At 39.8% G+C, this 20,057-nt stretch overlaps 3 protein-coding genes and 1 pseudogene across 3 annotated transcripts; 2 read left to right on the top strand and 2 right to left on the bottom strand.

Annotated features, from left to right (window-relative positions):
- The first annotated feature begins 1,795 nt into the window (after positions 1-1,795).
- LOC148204931 (uncharacterized) lies at positions 1,796-11,584 on the top strand. Its single transcript, XM_088095689.1, has 5 exons — positions 1,796-1,836; positions 2,065-2,122; positions 11,047-11,121; positions 11,252-11,317; positions 11,408-11,584. The coding sequence occupies exons 1-5, from the start codon at positions 1,796-1,798 to the stop codon at positions 11,582-11,584; spliced, it is 417 nt and encodes a 138-aa protein (XP_087951815.1).
- Positions 2,767-4,037, top strand: LOC148204933 (uncharacterized). Its single transcript, XM_088104423.1, has 4 exons — positions 2,767-2,826; positions 2,922-3,056; positions 3,141-3,578; positions 3,822-4,037. Exons 1-4 carry the CDS (start codon positions 2,767-2,769, stop codon positions 4,035-4,037), a joined length of 849 nt encoding a protein of 282 aa, XP_087960549.1.
- On the bottom strand, positions 4,804-9,557 carry LOC148204932 (protein FAR1-RELATED SEQUENCE 5-like; annotated as a pseudogene).
- Positions 11,585-13,646: 2,062 nt separating the features above from the next.
- On the bottom strand, positions 13,647-16,501 carry LOC148204930 (uncharacterized). The gene is made up of 11 exons (XM_088095634.1): positions 16,469-16,501; positions 15,758-16,384; positions 15,545-15,670; positions 14,967-15,445; positions 14,800-14,881; positions 14,618-14,707; positions 14,412-14,534; positions 14,190-14,318; positions 14,021-14,124; positions 13,833-13,923; positions 13,647-13,748 (listed from the first exon to the last, which is right to left on the bottom strand). Exons 1-11 carry the CDS (start codon positions 16,499-16,501, stop codon positions 13,647-13,649), a joined length of 1,986 nt encoding a protein of 661 aa, XP_087951760.1.
- Positions 16,502-20,057: the final 3,556 nt, after the last annotated feature.

Here is a 20,057-nt window from a genome sequence, read left to right as displayed (position 1 = left end):
TTTTTCAGTGGAATGAACGTTGAATACATGGATGATGTTGTTTTTGGATTGGAATTGGTTTTGTATGAAACGTCTCCCAAGTGGATGTTGTTCTGTTTGTAATTTTTATACAAGTTGTCTGCTTAATCTTACATTTTTGCTGTAATCGTGTTGGATTGGTAGTCATGGACCTAGTTGGCTTTGCTGTCAAAAAACTTCAACCCAATCACCCACTTCATTCGGCTTTCGTAGCAGTAATGTTGGTTTAGGGTTTACAATTATGTCAAATGAGGGAAAACAAACAAGCCACCCCAAAATAACAGTGATGGACGTAGTTGGCCCTGGTGTTTAAAAACTGGAACCCAGGTACCCAGTTATTATGCCTAAGGTACCAGTCCTGTTCCTGTAGCATGATTGTTTGAAAATGTTGTTTTGTGTGGCACGAATTACATGAAATAATGTTAACACGAGTGTTCCCAGATTAGTGAGAAGTAGATAAAATGAGGGAAAACAAACAAGCAACCCCAAAATGAGAGTGATGGACGTAGTTGGCCCTGGTGTGCAAAAAGTGGAACCCAGGTACCCAGTTATTATGCCTAAGGTACCAGTCCTGTTCCTGCAGCATGATTGTTTGAAAATGTTGTTTTGTGTGGCACGAATTACATGAAATAATGTTAACACGAGTGTTCCCAGATTAGTGAGAAGTAGATAAAATGAGGGAAAACAAACAAGCAACCCCAAAATGAGAGTGATGGACGTAGTTGGCCCTGGTGTGCAAAAAGTGGAACCCAGGTACCCAGTTATTATGCCTAAGGTACCAGTCCTGTTCCTGCAGCATGATTGTTTGAAAATGTTGTTTTGTGTGGCACGAATTACATGAAATAATGTTAACACGAGTGTTCCCAGATTAGTGAGAAGTAGATAAAATGAGGGAAAACAAACAAGCAACCCCAAAATGAGAGTGATGGACGTAGTTGGCCCTGGTGTGCAAAAAGTGGAACCCAGGTACCCAGTTATTATGCGTAAGGTACCAGTCCTGTTCCTGCAGCATGATTGTTTGAAAATGTTGTTTTGTGTGGCACGAATTACATGAAATAATGTTAACACGAGTGTTCCCAGATTAGTGAGAAGTAGATAAAATGAGGGAAAACAAACAAGCAACCCCAAAATGAGAGTGATGGACGTAGTTGGCCCTGGTGTGCAAAAAGTGGAACCCAGGTACCCAGTTATTATGCCTAAGGTACCAGTCCTGTTCCTGCAGCATGATTGTTTGAAAATGTTGTTTTGTGTGGCACGAATTACATGAAATAATGTTAACACGAGTGTTCCCAGATTAGTGAGAAGTAGATAAAATGAGGGAAAACAAACAAGCAACCCCAAAATGAGAGTGATGGACGTAGTTGGCCCTGGTGTGCAAAAAGTGGAACCCAGGTACCCAGTTATTATGCCTAAGGTACCAGTCCTGTTCCTGCAGCATGATTGTTTGAAAATGTTGTTTTGTGTGGCACGAATTACATGAAATAATGTTAACACGAGTGTTCCCAGATTAGTGAGAAGTAGATAAAATGAGGGAAAACAAACAAGCAACCCCAAAATGAGAGTGATGGACGTAGTTGGCCCTGGTGTGCAAAAAGTGGAACCCAGGTACCCAGTTATTATGCCTAAGGTACCAGTCCTGTTCCTGCAGCATGATTGTTTGAAAATGTTGTTTTGTGTGGCACGAATTACATGAAATAATGTTAACACGAGTGTTCCCAGATTAGTGAGAAGTAGATAAAATGAGGGAAAACAAACAAGCCACCCCAAAATGAGAGTGATGGACGTAGTTGGCCCTGGTGTGCAAAAACTGGAACCCAGGTACCCAGTTATTAAGCCTAAGGTACCAGTCCTGTTTCTGTAGCATGATTGTTTGAAAATGTTGTCTTGTGTGGCACGAATTATATGAATTCATAAATGACAATTATATTTTTGTTGAGTATTTTGTTGTGTTTTAAGAAACGGTGACAATGTTTGTTATGATTTCCAATTTGTTGTTTTAGTTAAATGTGTTGGTGTAATGTAATTTTAGTTTTTGTGTTGGTGTAGTGTGATGGAGGAAGAACTTGGTGAACAAAGTGATAAAGGAAGTGATAGAAGGAAGAAGGTACGTAGGATTGTATTTCATTTCGATCCATTTGTTGTTTCACTGTATTTAATGAGTAAGCATGACTTCGTATGCAGTTAGTGTTCAGACATTACTGCAGAACCAAGATGATAGCTGTTTTGAACGAACGGTTGACTATTGAGCAGAAGGGTTACATTGAGCAGAGTGTTTTTGGTTGGTTGTTATACTTGCCAAGTTGTATTAAGATAGGTCGGAATTTGTTATCTAAGTTATGTGGTCAATGGGTAGATAACATGAGTGGGTTTTATTTTGGGGGCAAAGTTATTAAGTTTACTGAACTTGATGTGTGTCTGTCGTTAGGGTTGCCTATTGTTGGTGAAGTGATAGATTTAAATAAAGTTGGGCATCGTAGTGTTATTAGGGAGTACTTCCCTGAGGGGAAAGTGGATGTCAGCATGGTATATGACTTTTTGTTAGAGGAACATGAAAATTTTCCAATAGAACATTTTTGCAGCTTGTATATATTGGTAGGGATATCAGAGTTCTTGCTCCCGAATCGAAGTGGAGTAGTATTTCCAATCATTTTTGACCTTGTTTGGCAGTTGGGGTGTCTGGGTAACTACAATTGGGGCAGTTTAGTTTTTCAGTACTTTGTTGAAAGTGTGTGTAGTGCTTCAACAACAATGAAGAATGAAACAACCAAAAGCCATATTCATGTTCAAGGATGTGCTTACCTGTTGCAGGTAGGTGTTTGTTATGTAATTGTTAGTGAAAGACAATGATTTTTTATTCTTTGAATTATTTTTATTGTGTTAGTTGATGGATTAAACATGTGCAGGTATGGTTTTGTCACCATTTTGTGACATCGAAGTCCATTTACAGTACACGTGTAACAAAATTCCCAAGGTTGTTGAACTGGATTGATATGAATATTGGGGATAAGTTTATCAAAACTGCTTTGGCAAAGGGATCGGTGAGTAGTTGTTGATTACAGGAAGGTGCAAAGTTATTTATGATTTGTGTTATTATGAAACAAAAATTGTTAATCACATTGCAGGTTGTTATTGATGTTGGTGTGTCCAAAGAGGAGCTTTGTTATGGTATGGTGAAAGACGCTTGTGAGAAATTTGGTATTCCATTTAAGAAGCAAAATACAGGAGATAAGGAAAAATTAGTTTTTGTTGTACAAGAACAAACACGGGTAATCGCGGACATGGAAAGCAGTATTAAGGATTTAAGAAAGTTGGTTGAAGCAAAAAATGAAGATAACAATGAAGATAACAATGAAGAATTTGTGGAACAACCGTGTTGGGGAAGTGAAGATGGTTGTCAAAGTACACCGGTTCAGCATGAGCAGCAAACCGCTGTGGTTGAAGGTGGATTTCAAATGCAACAAAGCACAATGTATGATCGTATGAAAGCGCAACCCCGAATACGGGTTAAGAGTGTCGTAAGAAGAAGTCCTTATACTGCAGGTGTTAGAAGAAACAAATTAGTACCTGAGTAATTTGTATTACATTAGGAATATCACTTTTAGATAATGTTATCATGTTTGGAATCATGTTGAAATAGTTGTTTTAATTTTGAAAACATTGGAATCCTTTTTTGAATTGTCATGATTTCATTGTTGTTGTCTGTAATAGTTTATGACAGAAGCAGGGAGTTCAATTGAAGTGGGATGAACATGAAATCAAGTTGTTTGAAATAAAATTTGTTTGATATTGATGGGGAATTTGAGGACGAGCGTACGGTAGAGGACGAGCGTCCTGAGCGAGTGGGAGAGGGAGTGGGAGCAAGAGGGCTGAACGAGCGGAGGGAGGACGACCGTCCTGAGGCAGTGGGAGAGCGAGTGGGAGAAAGAGGGCTGAAGGAGCGGAGGGAGGACGAGCGTCCTCAGCAAGTGGAGATAACGAGCGGCGAGGACGACCGTTCTCAAACATTAGTCCCCACTTAATTCAACGCTGATCCCATTTGTGTTTTGTTAGGTCCAGTTGTTGTTTTGTAACATAATTTTGGGACTTAGGTTGTCTTATATATTGATAAGGACCGCGATATTCCAACAACAGTTTTTTAACACTCTTTTGACAACGTTGTCCAAATAACATTTTCCTATTGATAATTTACCACGCTTATTATATTAAAATATAATCATTTTTAACATGATGGTGAAAATTAGAAGTTCAAACCGTTTATGAAAGAGGTAGTGCACCGTAGTCTGCATAACTTATAAAGTAAGTACCCAATCATATTAACTACCATCCCACACGTTAATTTTTGATTTTGTATTATCATGATTTTATTTTTTAAATTTTCAAGAGTAGATGAAAACCTTGATGTCCAACTAAGTCTACCTTATTGGGCATTTTTGTCAGGTAGAAAGATGATTTCCAAGTTCACAAACCCGTGTGGGCAAAACTGATAACGTAAGTACCCAAATATTTTAACTAAAGTCCTACTTATGTAGAATATTTTCCAAAAGATTATTTACTTGATTATGTTAGTGATCATTTTGACAACAAATGTTTTTTTGCAGTGGTTTTAATGAATTAATTTAAATTTTTTTTTACCATAACAAATGAAGTTAAGTCAAAATTATTGAAGTTCAACTACAACAATTGAATCAAGACCAACGTGATTGACAGAAAAAAGTAATAATTGCATTTTCATTACATCATAAAAATTCAAAGACAGTTACATGAATTCCTAATGTAGATTATGGTTTACACTGATATTGGATGTATAACAGTACAGGGACATCCATTAATATAAACTTCAACTAAAATGTCATTTCCAAGATTGTTAACCTCAAAGACTAGGACGTCTCCCTCCTTCAACCCATATTCCCTGCAAAATTCCTTCCATCCTTTGCCAAACTTTGTGGAATTGCGAGTGACAGAAACCAAAACACTACACATGACGCCGTCCTTCTGTCCAAGGAGCATAACCTGTGTCAAGCCTTTGCTCCTGATAAGATTCCCAAATGCAATTTGCAAGTCCTATGGCAGTAACAAAATTGTAGTAAATGACATTGTCCAATTTATGACAAGTTTATAACAAAATAAAAATTTAGTTAGGACGTACCAAATGACTACCCTCTGCTTGTGATTTTGTCAACTTCACCGGAAACAATGAGGTATCAGGATAATTGGTACGATCATAAATGAAGGATTCCCTACTCTCTTGGGAGCAAGCACCGAAATATATGGTGATGTGGAAATGATTATTACCCACATAGTCGAAGCTTATGTGGGAATCGTTCAATCTTTCGGGGTATATGTTTCTCATTTGACCCCAACCATTAGTTATTATTGGATTGACGGTATCCATGTTATAAGTGACCACATGCGTGTGACCATTGTTGTCCAGCAAGGACCATGTCGGTCCTAATTCATTTTGAAAGGCCGCAGCAAAGTGCCTATCAACGTACCCAATGTCCTGCACAAGTTTTAAGCAAGTATAAGCTAAGTTTAATGAGAAGAAATAAATTACGAAGAACATGCTTACCGAATGAGAAAAGTGGATGGATCCAAATTTCCACAACACTCGTAATGTTAGAGCCGAGGTTGAGGCAGCCATAACTTGAAAATGCAAAACCAATATGTTTGGCTCTTTCCATTAACCCAACCCTAAACCACAAATATATATACACAAGGAAGAGGTTTGACGAAAAGTCATAACAGTGCACAGTCAGACGTGTCCAATGAATTGGTAGAGTCAATTAATTGCTTCGTTACAAGAACGTTGAATGCCATTGGGAGGTGTGGAATTTGAATCCGTTCAACGCATCAGTAAATGTGTTGAACCGTTTCAACAACCATTTATTTCATAATAAATCAGTCGTACTAGTTTATGACGTGGTGGTTGGGGTACATTAAATGGATAACAGAAGAAGACAAAACCACATTAAGAAGGAACGCTACTAATGTTGACAACGAACGTTCTCCGAATACGAATATTACGGAACGGGCGCCAAATAAGGACCGTCCTAACAAACCAGTTGACAAACCGAACGTTCAAAGTCAACAGTAGAGCACATGTCAAACCCCATCATGGGCGAACGGTGCTAAGAATGGGCGAACGGTCGTTACATAACGACCGTCATACGAAGGAAGCACAGCACGCGGAAGGTTAAAAGTAAAAAATGAACCATAAGTAAAGAGGGATCATTGGAAGCACAAACCGAACGGCTCTAACAATGGGCCGAACGGTGACCATCGATAACGAACGGCCTATTCAGAAACGGCCTCTTAACGAACGCCCTCTTAAAGAAGGGCCTATTAACGAACGCCCTATTAAAGAAGGGCCTCATAACGAGCGGTCGTAGACGTCAGCGAACGCTTTGACGCTCCTTGGTGGACGCTCGTTCGTTGACGTTCGTTTTGGAGGACATTCTTTGTCCATGCTTTGCGTTCTGCGGAATCATGTGGACAGCGTTCGGTATTCAACACGGTTGGTCCGAAATATACTTTTATTGTAAATAAAAGCTTTCAGAAATACAAAAATAACTCTTTTCCCTCATTGTGGTGCACACAATCATCACAGATCACAATAACTGAACACAATAAATAACATACTCACTTTGTCTCTTCACGGTGGTGCTATACCAATTTTGCAGTGGTTGTCCCTCTCTTCCCACACACTCACACAGATTTGTTTCTCTACTGCAACTTTGCTTATTTCTTTGTCGGTGGTGGTGGTTTCTTTGCACATCTTTCTCTCCTTTGATAATGAATAAAACAGCTAAACTTTTACAAAGGAAAGACACTTTACTCAAAATCCTCAACTTTTACAAACTACGGAACATTACCTTCGTTATTCAGGAAGTGGTGGTTCCCACCAATCTAACGTTTACCCAACAAACACAGGGTTCGGTATTAAACATTCCTCAGTAACCATATTAATGAAAAATAAATGTAACCAAGTAATATATTAATGTTATTTATTTGAATGAAATGACACACATAATATTGAAGACCATACATATCCCAAAAAATAAGTTTATACCCACAGTACATGGGTTAAAGGTGTGTATAATTATTTGGTGAAAATTCATCATTGTGAACAATGTATTCTCCTGATGTCAATAAAGACATGAAATCTGATTGGGTGACTTGAGATTCAAACATGTCCTCGGTTGGAAGTTCATGAACATTGTGGACGTCCGTTATCTCCTCAGTTGGAAGTTCCTGAACATTGTGGACGTCCGTTATGTGTTGGTTAGTTGTATCCTGAAATAAGAGTATTAGTTAAGGTTTAAATGAATGAAGTTGATCACTAATAAAAGTACATGAAAAGAAACGACATGTTTGTCTGTTACTGACATTGGAATTGCTTCCATGTTTGGTTTTAGCAGCATGGGACTTTTTCTTTTTCGTAATTCTTTCAATCGTTGATTGCAACCTTTTTGTCCTGGGTCGGCCTTTGCGTTTGACAGCTACAGGACTGCGCACAAGTAAGCCGTCAATTTCACAGCTACGTGGAACCTCTTCATTACAATGCACGCGTCCATCCATGCGAGATGCATCATTGACCGTGGACAATGTGGTTGATGTACATACACCCAAAGTTTTGGCTATACAGTTTAAATCCGAAAGCAAGTTTTCAGATGCAGTCTCAGAGTCACAAGCAACCTCTGCGATGTCATAGAAACGCTTACACAAGGCTTGATACGTCTGCATCTTAGGGTCTTCAATGTTGTTGGTGTAAGATGCTTTAATTAGCGTATGTCTTCTACGGACGTTTTTGCTCCACCTACGCAAAACATATTTTCTTGGTACATTACGCACGTCTTCTTGCCCTAGGACCAATAAGGAATGTCTACACAAGATTCCCCTAAACTCAAACAGTTGGCAACTACAGTGGGTGTCAGTTGTCACAGCATCAAAGACTACTTCATGAAATTTTGAACGACACTCAGCCTCCCATATGAAGTCTTCTTTAACACTGTACCTAGTTATTGTACCTTCTTTTGTCATGTTTTTAATGAAGCAGTTCATGCGTGACCGAAATTCGTTTTGAACTTCGACAAATTTTGCCTGTGTGTACTCCGTTTGGTATTGTCTTTCAATAAGAGATTGAGATCCACATGGTAGTGTCGTATTCATTGAAGAAAAATCGGCCTCAACTTCTTTTTGTGCTTTTTGTCGTAGGGCGTTATCGTACTGCTGCACAAATTGTTGAAGTGTTGTACTTGAATTTATGAATCCATCAAAGAATGCATTCATGCCCTCACTTCGTTGGGTAGTTGACATTCCCGCCCAAAATTGATGTTTCATATAACAAGGAACCCATCTTTCTCTATCTGCATACAATGAATTAAGCCAATCATTATTCTCTAAGCCTTGGGATGACATCAAATTTGCCCAGCCTAACTCAAAGTCTTCATAACTGAGTGTGTCATACACAAGGCGCTTAACTTCACTTTTGATTGCTTTATAGCCTTTGTAGCCTTGCAACTTCTCAGGTATTTTTTCATAATGTGCCACAAGCACCAACGGTGTTTTGTGTTTGGAAACACAACGTTGATGGCATTGGACATTGCCTTGCATTGATCAGTCACGATACCTTCAGGAGCCTTGTTTGACATACATCTAAGCCAAGTTGAAAATAACCATGTGAATGTCCTAGTGTCCTCTGCGGAAATCAAAGCACAACCCAGTAATATTGAATGACCATGATGATTAACACCAACAAACGGTGCAAATGGCATATCATATTTGTTTGTTAGGTAGGTTGTGTCAAACGACACAACATCACCAAAATCTAGACATGCTGCGCGACTTCGTGCATCGGCCCAAAACACACTGCTTATTCGGTTCTCGTCGTCCATTTCCATATCATAGAAGAATTCATTGTTTAATTCTCTCATTCTTGAAAAATATCTTAAAAGTGCTTGCCCATCACCTTCCTTACAAAGAGTTCTTCTCTGCTGCCCAATATAATTACGGGCATCACGTTCCACGAATTGCATATTTTCAAACCCACCGGCCTCATTGACCAAAGATATGAAACTTTTGTTAATGCGAACACCAGAATTATCATTGATATTAAGGGTGTGCTTCGCATGCATATTAATGCTTCGATTACCACGTATAAGGTTGGAGTTATTTGGACACATGTCATGGCTGTGTTCAGTTACAACTGTTCTCACCTGCCATCTTCCTTCTTTCATAGCAACACTTATTCCAGCTGGACATTGGTTTTTCTGACTTGGCTGGGTTTTCCATTCTGGAGCGATGGAAGATAGGTACTTCCCTTCCCTAGAGCAAACTAATTTAAGGAAGATTAAGTCGTTGTTCTTATTTCTCCTAGAAGTCCGTATCCGAACACCAAAACCACTCCTCACAGCATAGTCAGTGTAAAAACTTTTAACCTCTTCAATTGTATCAAACCACATATGAATTTTAGGGACAATATCATTCACATTCTCAATGGAATCGTTGTTCACCGCACAAGCTACTTCTTCAGACGCCATAATACGTGACAATCACATTCAAAAGCAACGCCTAGTCCAAGATGACATGGACGTCAAAGGTTAATGAAAGCAATCATTAAAACATGACAACAACATATTTGGTATTCCGGGACCACTAATGTTCATGCCCACACTTTGTCAAAACGAGAAATTTCTTGTATTTGGAACTTTGAAACAATATTGTAACAAAAGCCAACATTTTTCTTTGTTCAATCAACCAGAAAATAACTCTGTAATAAAAGGCATAACATTTGAAATCAGTAAAACATTAACTTACTAAGAGAAGGAACGTCCTTTCACAACGGCTTCAATAAATGGCCTTCAATATCCCACCAAGGTCCAACGGCCAAGCTCCTGGGGATTAAATGCTCTTCAATGTCTGAACAAGTTGCTGGGATTAAATGCTCTTCAATGCCTTACCAACTTCATACACGGAAGCTGTTGGTTTCGGGCATACACTGCAATTCTTGAATGATAAAAGGTGACTAATGCCAACAACCAAATTAATCACAAAAGGTCCGCTTTATTTGGGTTGATAATGCTTTAAATGGAAGTTGGTGGATGGGCGGGAAACTCCAACGGCTGGAACGCCTAAACATTAATTGCATGACAAGCCAATTAAGGGTTTTAGCTGCACAAACGTCATGTCAAATTAATATAATATTATTATATGATTATTCAATTGTTAAGTTATCCCTGCGTCAGTTGTGTTAAAAAAGTTTGATGTGTAATTATGGCGATTTAAGTCAATATTATAATATTTTATTCGTCTATATAATACAGCTTTCGATTTCCTATTGGCATATCTCCTCAAAGTTGTTTGGACGTCAGGTACAGTAGCTTTTCCTTTCCTTTAACTACAAGTTGTGTGTTTTTTCGTTGGCCCATGCATAACCTAATTCGTTTTCAACCATGCAGTTTGAAAGAATGGAGCCATGGGAGGGACTTGATATAGACGACAGTGATCTCAAAGCATTCTTAAAAAAGTGCAACTCAACTGCAACGTTGATACCAGGACCAGCTGGAAATGTATAAGCGGCCATGCTAAACAGGGAAACAGATGAACCTAAGTCAACACAGGAATTTGTTAATGACATTGCAAAGGCAACATTTGATCGAGATTTTAAATCTAATCCTTGGATATGGGCTGAGAAGTTCATTAAACACCATGGTCAACTTTTTCATTATAAGTGGACACGGTTATGTAGTGAAAATGTTGAATGTTTTGAATAACAATGGTATGATATTGTATGCAGGACTTGTACAAGATGGCAACATTGACAACGTCACCCAGCTAGAACGCGTTAAGTCAATGCATGTCCTTCCATTTGTAGCATGTATTGTTAAAGAGTGCAACCCAAATGGATTGGGTGACATGAAAATTGTTGTCAAGGTCAATCACTTACAGGATTGAACTGCCACACTGTCTACATTGTTAACTTTGTTAAAAGCGTGGTATGTTAACTTTTTCGGTATTCCTTCCTAACAGGATCAAAGTACGTCATTGTCTGCTTCGGTTCACAACAAAGTCCTTCTGCATCCAGAGTTTGGGCCGGATATAGGAGTTGGTGCTGTGTTATTATTGCAAAGTGTAAACCAACTACACCTTCTAATTATAACCTTTAACAATCATGCACCACGTTAACGTTAACTTATTCGTTGCTTTAAAATGTTATACATGTCTTTACGCACAGGTTGGTGCATTGAGTCCTTTTGGCAGGATTTACTACTTGAATATAACAGTCCGGAACGTTGTGAAGGTAATATCGTGAACTCATAACTAAATCGTAATAATTTTGTTCCATACGTACGGGCGTCGTATTGTTATAGTGACTTTAACCAATGTGTAGGTCTTCAAAGCTGACATAGGACCTCCAACTGAGGAACTACTTAAGGCTTCATCAAGACCTGTGATTCGATCCAACCCATGTGCCGAAAACAACAACAAAGACAAAGATGTTGGTCCATCTGAAAAGGCTTGTCCTTCTGCATCTAATAATAAAACAACAATCCCCATGGAAGATTGATGAGCGTTTAGAAATTAACGTTATGTTTGTATTTGAAGCATTAGTTAACATAAATATTAGTTATGTTTTGTAACGTACTGTATGCACTTATTTCAATATCAATGAAGGTTACCTATTCACAATTGAAATCAAATAATAACCATAATTTACGTTGGACATCATTGTTACCCACCTTACGTAGCCTTCCTTTGCTTTCAGCATTTCCTATTGGATCCATCCGACATCGTTCATGTCAAACAAATGGAGCTGAATTCATATCTAGATGGCCTGTATGGAAGGACAACATACCCAACAACCAAGTCGTCCGTCGAAATGATCCCACAAAACCCCACTTCATCCAACGAAATAGACGACATACTAAGGAAACTTGTTAGTCCCTGATGCGAACGTTTTGTTGTTAAACATTTACGCACGTTATGTTTTTCGTCATGCTGTTACAATTACATTTGGGGTAATGTGTTCGACTTGTACGTAATTTCCAAACAATGACATTAATGATCTCCACTGGTATCAATGGCTAAATAAGTGGGTACTCAGGTTTCAGTTTTTGCACACACATGCGAACATCGTACACCACAGTCATTTACGGGTGCCTAATGTCCTCACATATCATTCCTTTGATGGACGACCGTCCTCTTTCCCTGGCTGGACGACCGTCCACTGAACCTACTTGGTGGACGACCGTCCACTTCTGACTGGGCGAGCGTTCGTTGACTTCCGTCCAAAGGCCGACCGTCCTGTTGTCGCTGGACGACTGTCAATTGCACGTTCAATCTCCTAACGAGCGTTCGTTGTCTTGGGCGAGCGTCCTTTCCTGCTTAGGAAGTTCAACGAGCGTTCCTTTTTTTAAAAAGTGACGCACTTGTACGAGCGTTCCTTTACCATCATGCTTTTGCATCTTTTCCTTGGTTCCCAGTTAAGTAGTTCTCCAAAAGGGATTAACCATGAAAACTTAAATGTAAAGCTTACACTACATTTATTCACAACTTACATATAAAAGGGGAGGATTATACATGTTTCAAGCTTAAACAGGGTGGATTTGGTACGAAAATTTGTTCGAATATAATGGTCAAAATTACCGTTATCAACGACCACAACTGGTACCAATGGTTAAATAAGTGGGTACTTAGGTTTAACTTTTTCCACACAAAAGACAACTTCGTTCACCACACTCATTCAGGGGTGCGTAATGTCTTCTCCCTCGTTGGTTGTGTTTGTCATTCATTTCCATACAATAATTTCTCAGTTTATTAACAAATTCGTCCCACTCCAACCTCAATTGGTAACGCTCCAGCTGCAAGACCAGAACTGTTACCTAAGGGTAAATAAGTGGTTACTTTGGTATAACTCTTTGGACACTCAGGACCAGTACGTACTTCCATAAAACGTTTTGCACATGACAGTCAAATAACTTCAACTAACTTCATTTGAACTACCACATATATTTCTCAAAATTTAAAAATTTCATATTGGATGTGCAACCAATACATAAATATCAAATGTATGAACAAGTGTTCAACCATCATTAATTCCCAACATTGTACAACATGCCAAAATCTTCCAACACTTGATTCCTCCCCACGTTGTCCACATCCAAAATCCATTGACAAACATAATGCTCCCTAACTTCCTGGAGGACCGTCCACTTCTCACTGGGCCACCGTTCGTTGACTTCCGTCCACAGGGCGAGCGTGCTCTTCTCGCTGGACGAGCGTCAATTGCACGTTCCTTCTCCTGACGACCGTTACTTCTCTTGGGCGAGCGTCCTTTCCTGCTTCCGCACTTGGACGAGCGTTCGGTCTCTGAAAAAGTCCAGCTGCAGGACCACAACTGTTACCAAAGGCTAAATAAGTGGTTACTTTGGTTTAACTCTTTGCACACACAGGACCACTACGTACTTCCATAAAACGTTTTGCACATGACACCCAAATAACTTCAAATAACTTAATTTGAACTACCACATATATTTCTCTAAATTTTCATAATTCACATTGGATGTGCAACCAATACATAAATATCAAATGTATCAACAAATGTTCAAACATCATTAATTCCCAACATTCTACAACATGCCTAAATCTTCCAAGACTTGATTCCTCCGCACGTTGTCGACATCCAAAATCCATTGACAAACATAATGCTCCCTAACTTGTTGTAGTTCTTCCTGCAAACACAATAATGCACAAAACATTAATCCAATGCAACATTTGTACGAAAGATGCACAACATACAAATTTACACAGCTTACACTTGTGTAACTGGGCATTGTCTTTCTTTCATATTTGTCAATGCCATCCCACAACTCCATAATTTTCAAAACAATTACTCCACAATCAAAGCTACATCAAAACAAGTCCAACAACGGCAGTATGATATTTAACATATGAATTATACAATAAAATTTTATACTTAGAAAAATCAACATTACAAACATACTTGTTTGGTTGGATTGGAGTATGCAAGTGTTGTACCTCCAATGATGGTTTGTTCTCTTCCGAACAATTCAACAAATGTCCAAAAAGCAATGCAAGATTATGTGCCTGGAAACAACATACTTCCCTTATAAATTTGGAATCACAAAGTAAACATCAATTACTATACATACAATGACATTGTCAATCTTTTGTCGTTCCTTTCTTTTGTGGCCAAAAGAGTCCAGTGCAAACATTTCCAATGATGGAATCTTCACAGCGTAGCACCACCAATGGCCGTCATGGATAATTGGGACAAACAACTACAACAAAATTAATATCACACCATCAACTATCAATAACCATAAACATACTCTCCTCTCCAAATTACTTCAATGAAATCTAATTGCACTAACAAATTCGGCATTAACAATGTCATCAAATCCGATGATATTAGACTGGAAGTAGTGAGAGTAGTCATTCAATGTCCAAACTTTGCGATTACTCTTTCTCTTTCTTGACTCAATTAAAACATGGGTCTGCAAGGAACTGACACGGTTAGCTTTCATTTCTCATGTTAACAGATTATTAACAGCATAAAACAACTACTATTTTAACCTACCGCATATAATGGACTAAAACATATCCTTTTCACTACTCCAGTACTCCTTCTTTCAAAGAACATGAACACTGATGTGGCAAACAAAATCCCCTACACAACCAACAACTTGTTAATACTATACAATTGAACCGACATATGAAATAAAATAAATCATAAATTGACACACCAAATTTGATTATTACCGTGTTGCCAACCTGCATCCTAGGTCCAAAAGAATAACACTCTTGGGTTCCAAATGTTTGACCGCAAATTTCAGAAACAACCCTTGAAACAAAAATATGACATAAGTCAACATGTTTCATCATCACAGTAATACTAAATCGAATTTAATAATTGTCAAATTCATTACCTCCAAGGAAGTTTAAACGGAATAACCATGTTGTACAACTGTGTTCGATTTACATTCAATAAATTATCATCCTCAGTGTCATCATGTACTGCCACAGTGCTTACAACAGGTTCAACATCCATAACGTCCTCAACGTCATCCTTCTGTCCTTCGCAACAACCACCCCCATCAGTATACCTGAATGTTTGAAAACATTCGCCTTCCCCATGTGGCCCACCATCACCGTCAACATCACCATCCTCTTCTTTATCATCATTCCCTTTGTCATAATCTTCCTTCCCAACACCTACCAATGTAGCCAAACTTCTTAATTCTTTATCCATTGCAACCATTTTTCTTTGGTTGTCTTCAATTTTCTTCATGACCATTTCTTCCCAACTTCCATCATCTTCCGCTATTGACCCTTCTTCCAAATTAAGGGCCGCACAAATGATTGAGTTTTGACGGTCCTCGTCCCGCAAAAACCACTCCCAACATATCTGTAAACATCCTTATGTAATTAATCATTTAATAACAATAAAACACAATTCATGTACTGCATATCATAAAAATGTAAATTCAAATAACACCTAACTTACCTCTTTCCGTTTAAACAATTCGTCTATTTTGTTAGACCTTAACTTAAGCGAACGCCAATTCATTATTCGCGGGAACACAATGTCATGTGCACCGTCGGCTAAACCCAAACGTTCAACCGCCCATAGCTAAAAAACAAATATTAACCAAACCATTAATCATATAATAAACAAATTACGGCCACATCAAACGTAATAAAATTTATAATTTCTTACCTGCAACACTGCAACATTCCCGCTAAGACCTAGGTCCCTTATGTCACCTTCCCTGATCTTCCGTGAAGCATTTCCTAAACTATTTACCACAAATGTGTGGACAGCTTTTGCCCAATTATAGTCGTACAAATTATCAATGTTATCTAATACTGTAAAAGGCATGTTACTAACTGTTCTTGAATGTCTAGGAAAGTAGAAAACAATAAAACAAACTAAAATATACAAACGACAAACACAATCAACATCAGTCTCATTGTTTTCTATTAACACCTTTATCCTATGCATGACATCTTTTACAGTGAATGACTTTGACGAAAATTGATGACAAACAACAGCATCAAAGTTATCATCAAAATTGACATCTGAACCACCAACACCCAACCCTATAGTCATGCAAACATCCGCCACTGTAAATGGTACCATTGTTTGCTTCAAAACAAAAGATTCGTTCCGGCTAACCCAACGTCTAACCATTTCCTTCAACAAAGGAGTGCAGAAGTCAATTGGACTGTTCATATAAACACACCACTTGAAGGGAGTCATTTGGATACGTGTCCTATGACTGTCGCGTAGTATGGAATTAAGGTCCACTATCGGTTTTGTGTCACTCCATGCCCGCAACCGCAACTACAATTCATTTTCAAACAATTAAACCATCATGCCCTCTTTTGAAACAAAGCTTAAACTTTTCGTATTATTAAATATACTTACATTCTTGTAAGCTTCTTCGTTTTTGCAATCCATGACTACCAATCCAACAGAATTACAGCAACAATGTAAGATTAAGCAGAGAAATTGTATACAAATTAGAAACAGAACAACATTCACTTGGGAGACGTTTCATACAAAACCAAATCCAATCCAAAAACAACATCATCCATGTATTCAACGTTCATTCCACTGAAAAATGCAAAAACAAACCAACCTTGGGTGAAGACCACGTGTGGCGGTTGGAACAGATACGGTTGCCTCAGGTGTCCGTGGAACTCACAGTGCGGAAAACCCCTGTTTTTGGTCCGCCTCACAGCCGACACTCCGGCGAACCTCCGCCGGCACTCCGCGACAGGGACGGCACCACCTCGGACGAAGCGACACCTTCAAAGCGTCCGTAGGTCGCTGGCCCGGAACGGACGGAACACGATGCCGTCTTCGCTTCCAGCGGTCCACGAGCGCCCCTCACACAGAAACGGGCTGGAGGGCGTTCGATCTCTCCGACACGGCGTTCAACAGTGAACGGCGGCACTCCGGCAAGGACTCGGTCTCTCTCTCTGTTCGCTGGTTGTTCGCGCTTCTCTCTCGTCTAGGTCACAGAAGTGGGGGTTTTGGTTGTTCGCGCCTCTTCTCTCTCTACGAAGTGATCAAAAAGCATTCGAAATTTGAAACGCACTTTCGCAAGCTGCCCGTGCCCGTCTGCCCACGTCAAATTTGAAGCAGGTTTTCTCAGATATGCTCAGAACGCAGCAGCTTTTTTCGTTGTAAACGTGGCCCTCTCATTCGCTGACACGTGGCCTGTGTCGAAATGTTGTCAAAATATGTTGTCGGAGTATCGTTTTCCATAATTTTATTTGATATTAAGTGGATGAACAGAAACTCTATGGTAATCTAGCTCAGTGCAAGATATGCGGTTAGTACTTTTAAAACGATTATATTCATTCATAACATATATTCCATAATGGCTAGTCTTATCAGAAAAGTTTTATCTATTCTTATTCTTCACCATCATTAGTTCAACACAACACGTTATTGGGTGTGAAAAAAAAATGTTTACTCTCTCTTCTATTGATCATTGACAACTGATAAACATGAAAACCACTTTTGATTAGCTTTGACAATAGATTAAAGTTTAAAGTTTATAAGAAAACAAGTGGAAAAGGTGAAAGAAACAGAAAATATCACTACTGGTAGTGGTTAATTCCTGATGGTTTTTGCTACTCTCTGAAAAATATGTTCGAGCATCCAATTTTCAAATATATTCGGAAAGGTGATCGCATTAGCTCAAATTGGAATGTTATATTCCTTTTCTTGTTTTTTTCTTTGATTATGAAAGCAAATTCATATTCATGTCGTTGACATTATAATAAATGTTCATCATCCATCTAACAAGAATTCTTGTTATAGATTATTATATATATAGCTGTGAAAGGATAGAGTTAAATTAAATAGTTTACAAATAAAAGAATAAACCATTTAAATCTCATTCCATGAAAAGTATTATCTGTCCATAATATTATTTTTAATATATTCGTTCATTTTTTTTCTCAAGATTTTGTAATGGGAAAATCAATAAAGATGAGAATAATAATTGTTCCTCATAAACTCTTTCAGAATAAGTTTTTCTTTATTTTTTTTTATTGGATTGTGTTATGTAGTAAGGTATTCATTAAAATATCTTAAATATCTTAAACGGTTAAGATATTTATCAAAGCCACTCACCACATTTTTAGGTAAGGTGGTTATTTTTATTTTGCTTATAAATACATGACAGGATCAAAGTCCAGGTACGTTCTCTTTATGCTCTAGAGATCCTGAATAATATTTCAGAGCAGTATCATAATCATTCTCTTGAGAGCTTCAGCTCCATAACTCACATCTGACTTGAGCGTCGGAGTATCTTTGCAGGTACCTCCCCCTCCTTTGGCGAGTATGAAGGACAACAATTGAAGAAATGCAAGCATCCCAGACAGCCAGGAGCAACAGAGACACACAAGAAAATGTACACCGAAACATTTTGGCGCCCACCGTGGAGCCGAGGGCCATCCCAATGAAACCATAAGAGGAGCCTCGGCCTCTACCAAGCATTCTTTCGGATAAAACTACTCCATCAAGATGAAGCTGCCGCGTCACTCCAGGATTCTCCTCCGTGAGCCATTGGCTCCCCCACGAGCACCTCTACGAAAACGCTGATCCTACGACAGTGGTGGAAACCACCGAACCGATGCATCTCAACAGGAACAACCCACACCAGCACCTCCATTGACGCCACTCCTCAGATCCCAAAGCGCGCAATCAAACCAAACCCAAATCTCGAGTTTCACGAGGTCGTTCATCATTTTCCTCGGAGACCTTCATTCATATCTGCAAAGAGGAAACGGTGCAAATCAGAACTCATTCATTTCCGCCTTCACCACGGAAAGACCATCCTTACTCCCTCACCCTTTAATCGTCAGCTATTTTTTCCATAACTACTTTGAAATCCCAAATCTGTGAACCCCTCATGCGGGTCTCGTAACAGAAGCCACCAAACTCATCTTCCATCAGCAATCATGCACCTATGTCGTCATCACCATCTCCATGCCTTCATCGTCGCCACTGCGAAGATCAAATCCACAATTCCAATCAATTCCAATCAATGAAAATCCAATTACAACAGAAATCCCCAAATCCCCAAATTGAGCGCAGGTTCTCATTCTTCGTCTTCAATGGCAACATCTCTTCTGAAAACTGCACCCAACGTGTTCCAAAAACAATCCCCAAATCGGGTCCACCCATCAGCCTCCGTCGCGCCACCAGGCACTGCTGTTGCAGGAGCACCGTTAGGTCATCCCTATCATCTCCATGATCGCACAATTCGCAAACCGAAAACCCTAAATTCCCAAACTCGGGGACAAGCCATTTCGGCGCCTCCAAGAAAACCGCATTGTCGGACCCATTCTCCACGTCTTCCGCAAGACTCGCTCCACCCACGCGTCATTCAGTTCTGCCTCCACGTCATTCAACCCAAATTCTGTTCCCTAAAATTCAACCATTCGGCAATTCGACGCCACGACGTTCCTGCCCGCACGCTCGACGTTCGGCCTCGACGTTCCTGCTCGCACGCTCGACGTTCGGCCTCGACGTTCCTGCTCCTACGCTCGACGTTCGGCCTCAACGTTCCTGCTCCTACGCTCAACATTCGGCCTCGACGTTCCTGCTCCTACGCTCAACATTCGGCCTCGACGTTCCTGCTCCTACGCTCGACGTTCGGCCTCGACGTTCCTGCTCGCACGCTCGACGTTCGGCCTCGACGTTCCTGCTCCTACGCTCGACGTTCGGCCTCGACGTTCCTGCTCGCACGCTCGACGTTCGGCCTCGACGTTCCTGCTCCTACGCTCGACGTTCGGCCTCGACGTTCCTGCTCGCACGCTCGACAATCAGTGTGTGCGAGCGCCCAACAGCCAACGTTCGGCCTCGACGTTCCTGCTCGAACGCTCGACGTTCTGCCTCGACGTTACTGCTCGCACGCTCGACAATCAGTGTGTGCGAGCGCCCAACAGCCAACGTTCGGACTCGACGTTCCCGTTCGCGCGCTCGACGTTCGTCC

The sequence above is a fragment of the Vigna umbellata genome, chromosome 1 (genome assembly GCF_029865625.1).
Source record: "Vigna umbellata cultivar VRB3 chromosome 1, Vumbellata_1.0, whole genome shotgun sequence".
Classification (NCBI taxonomy): Eukaryota; Viridiplantae; Streptophyta; class Magnoliopsida; order Fabales; family Fabaceae; genus Vigna; species Vigna umbellata.
This window is presented reverse-complemented; position numbering and strand designations above follow the sequence as displayed.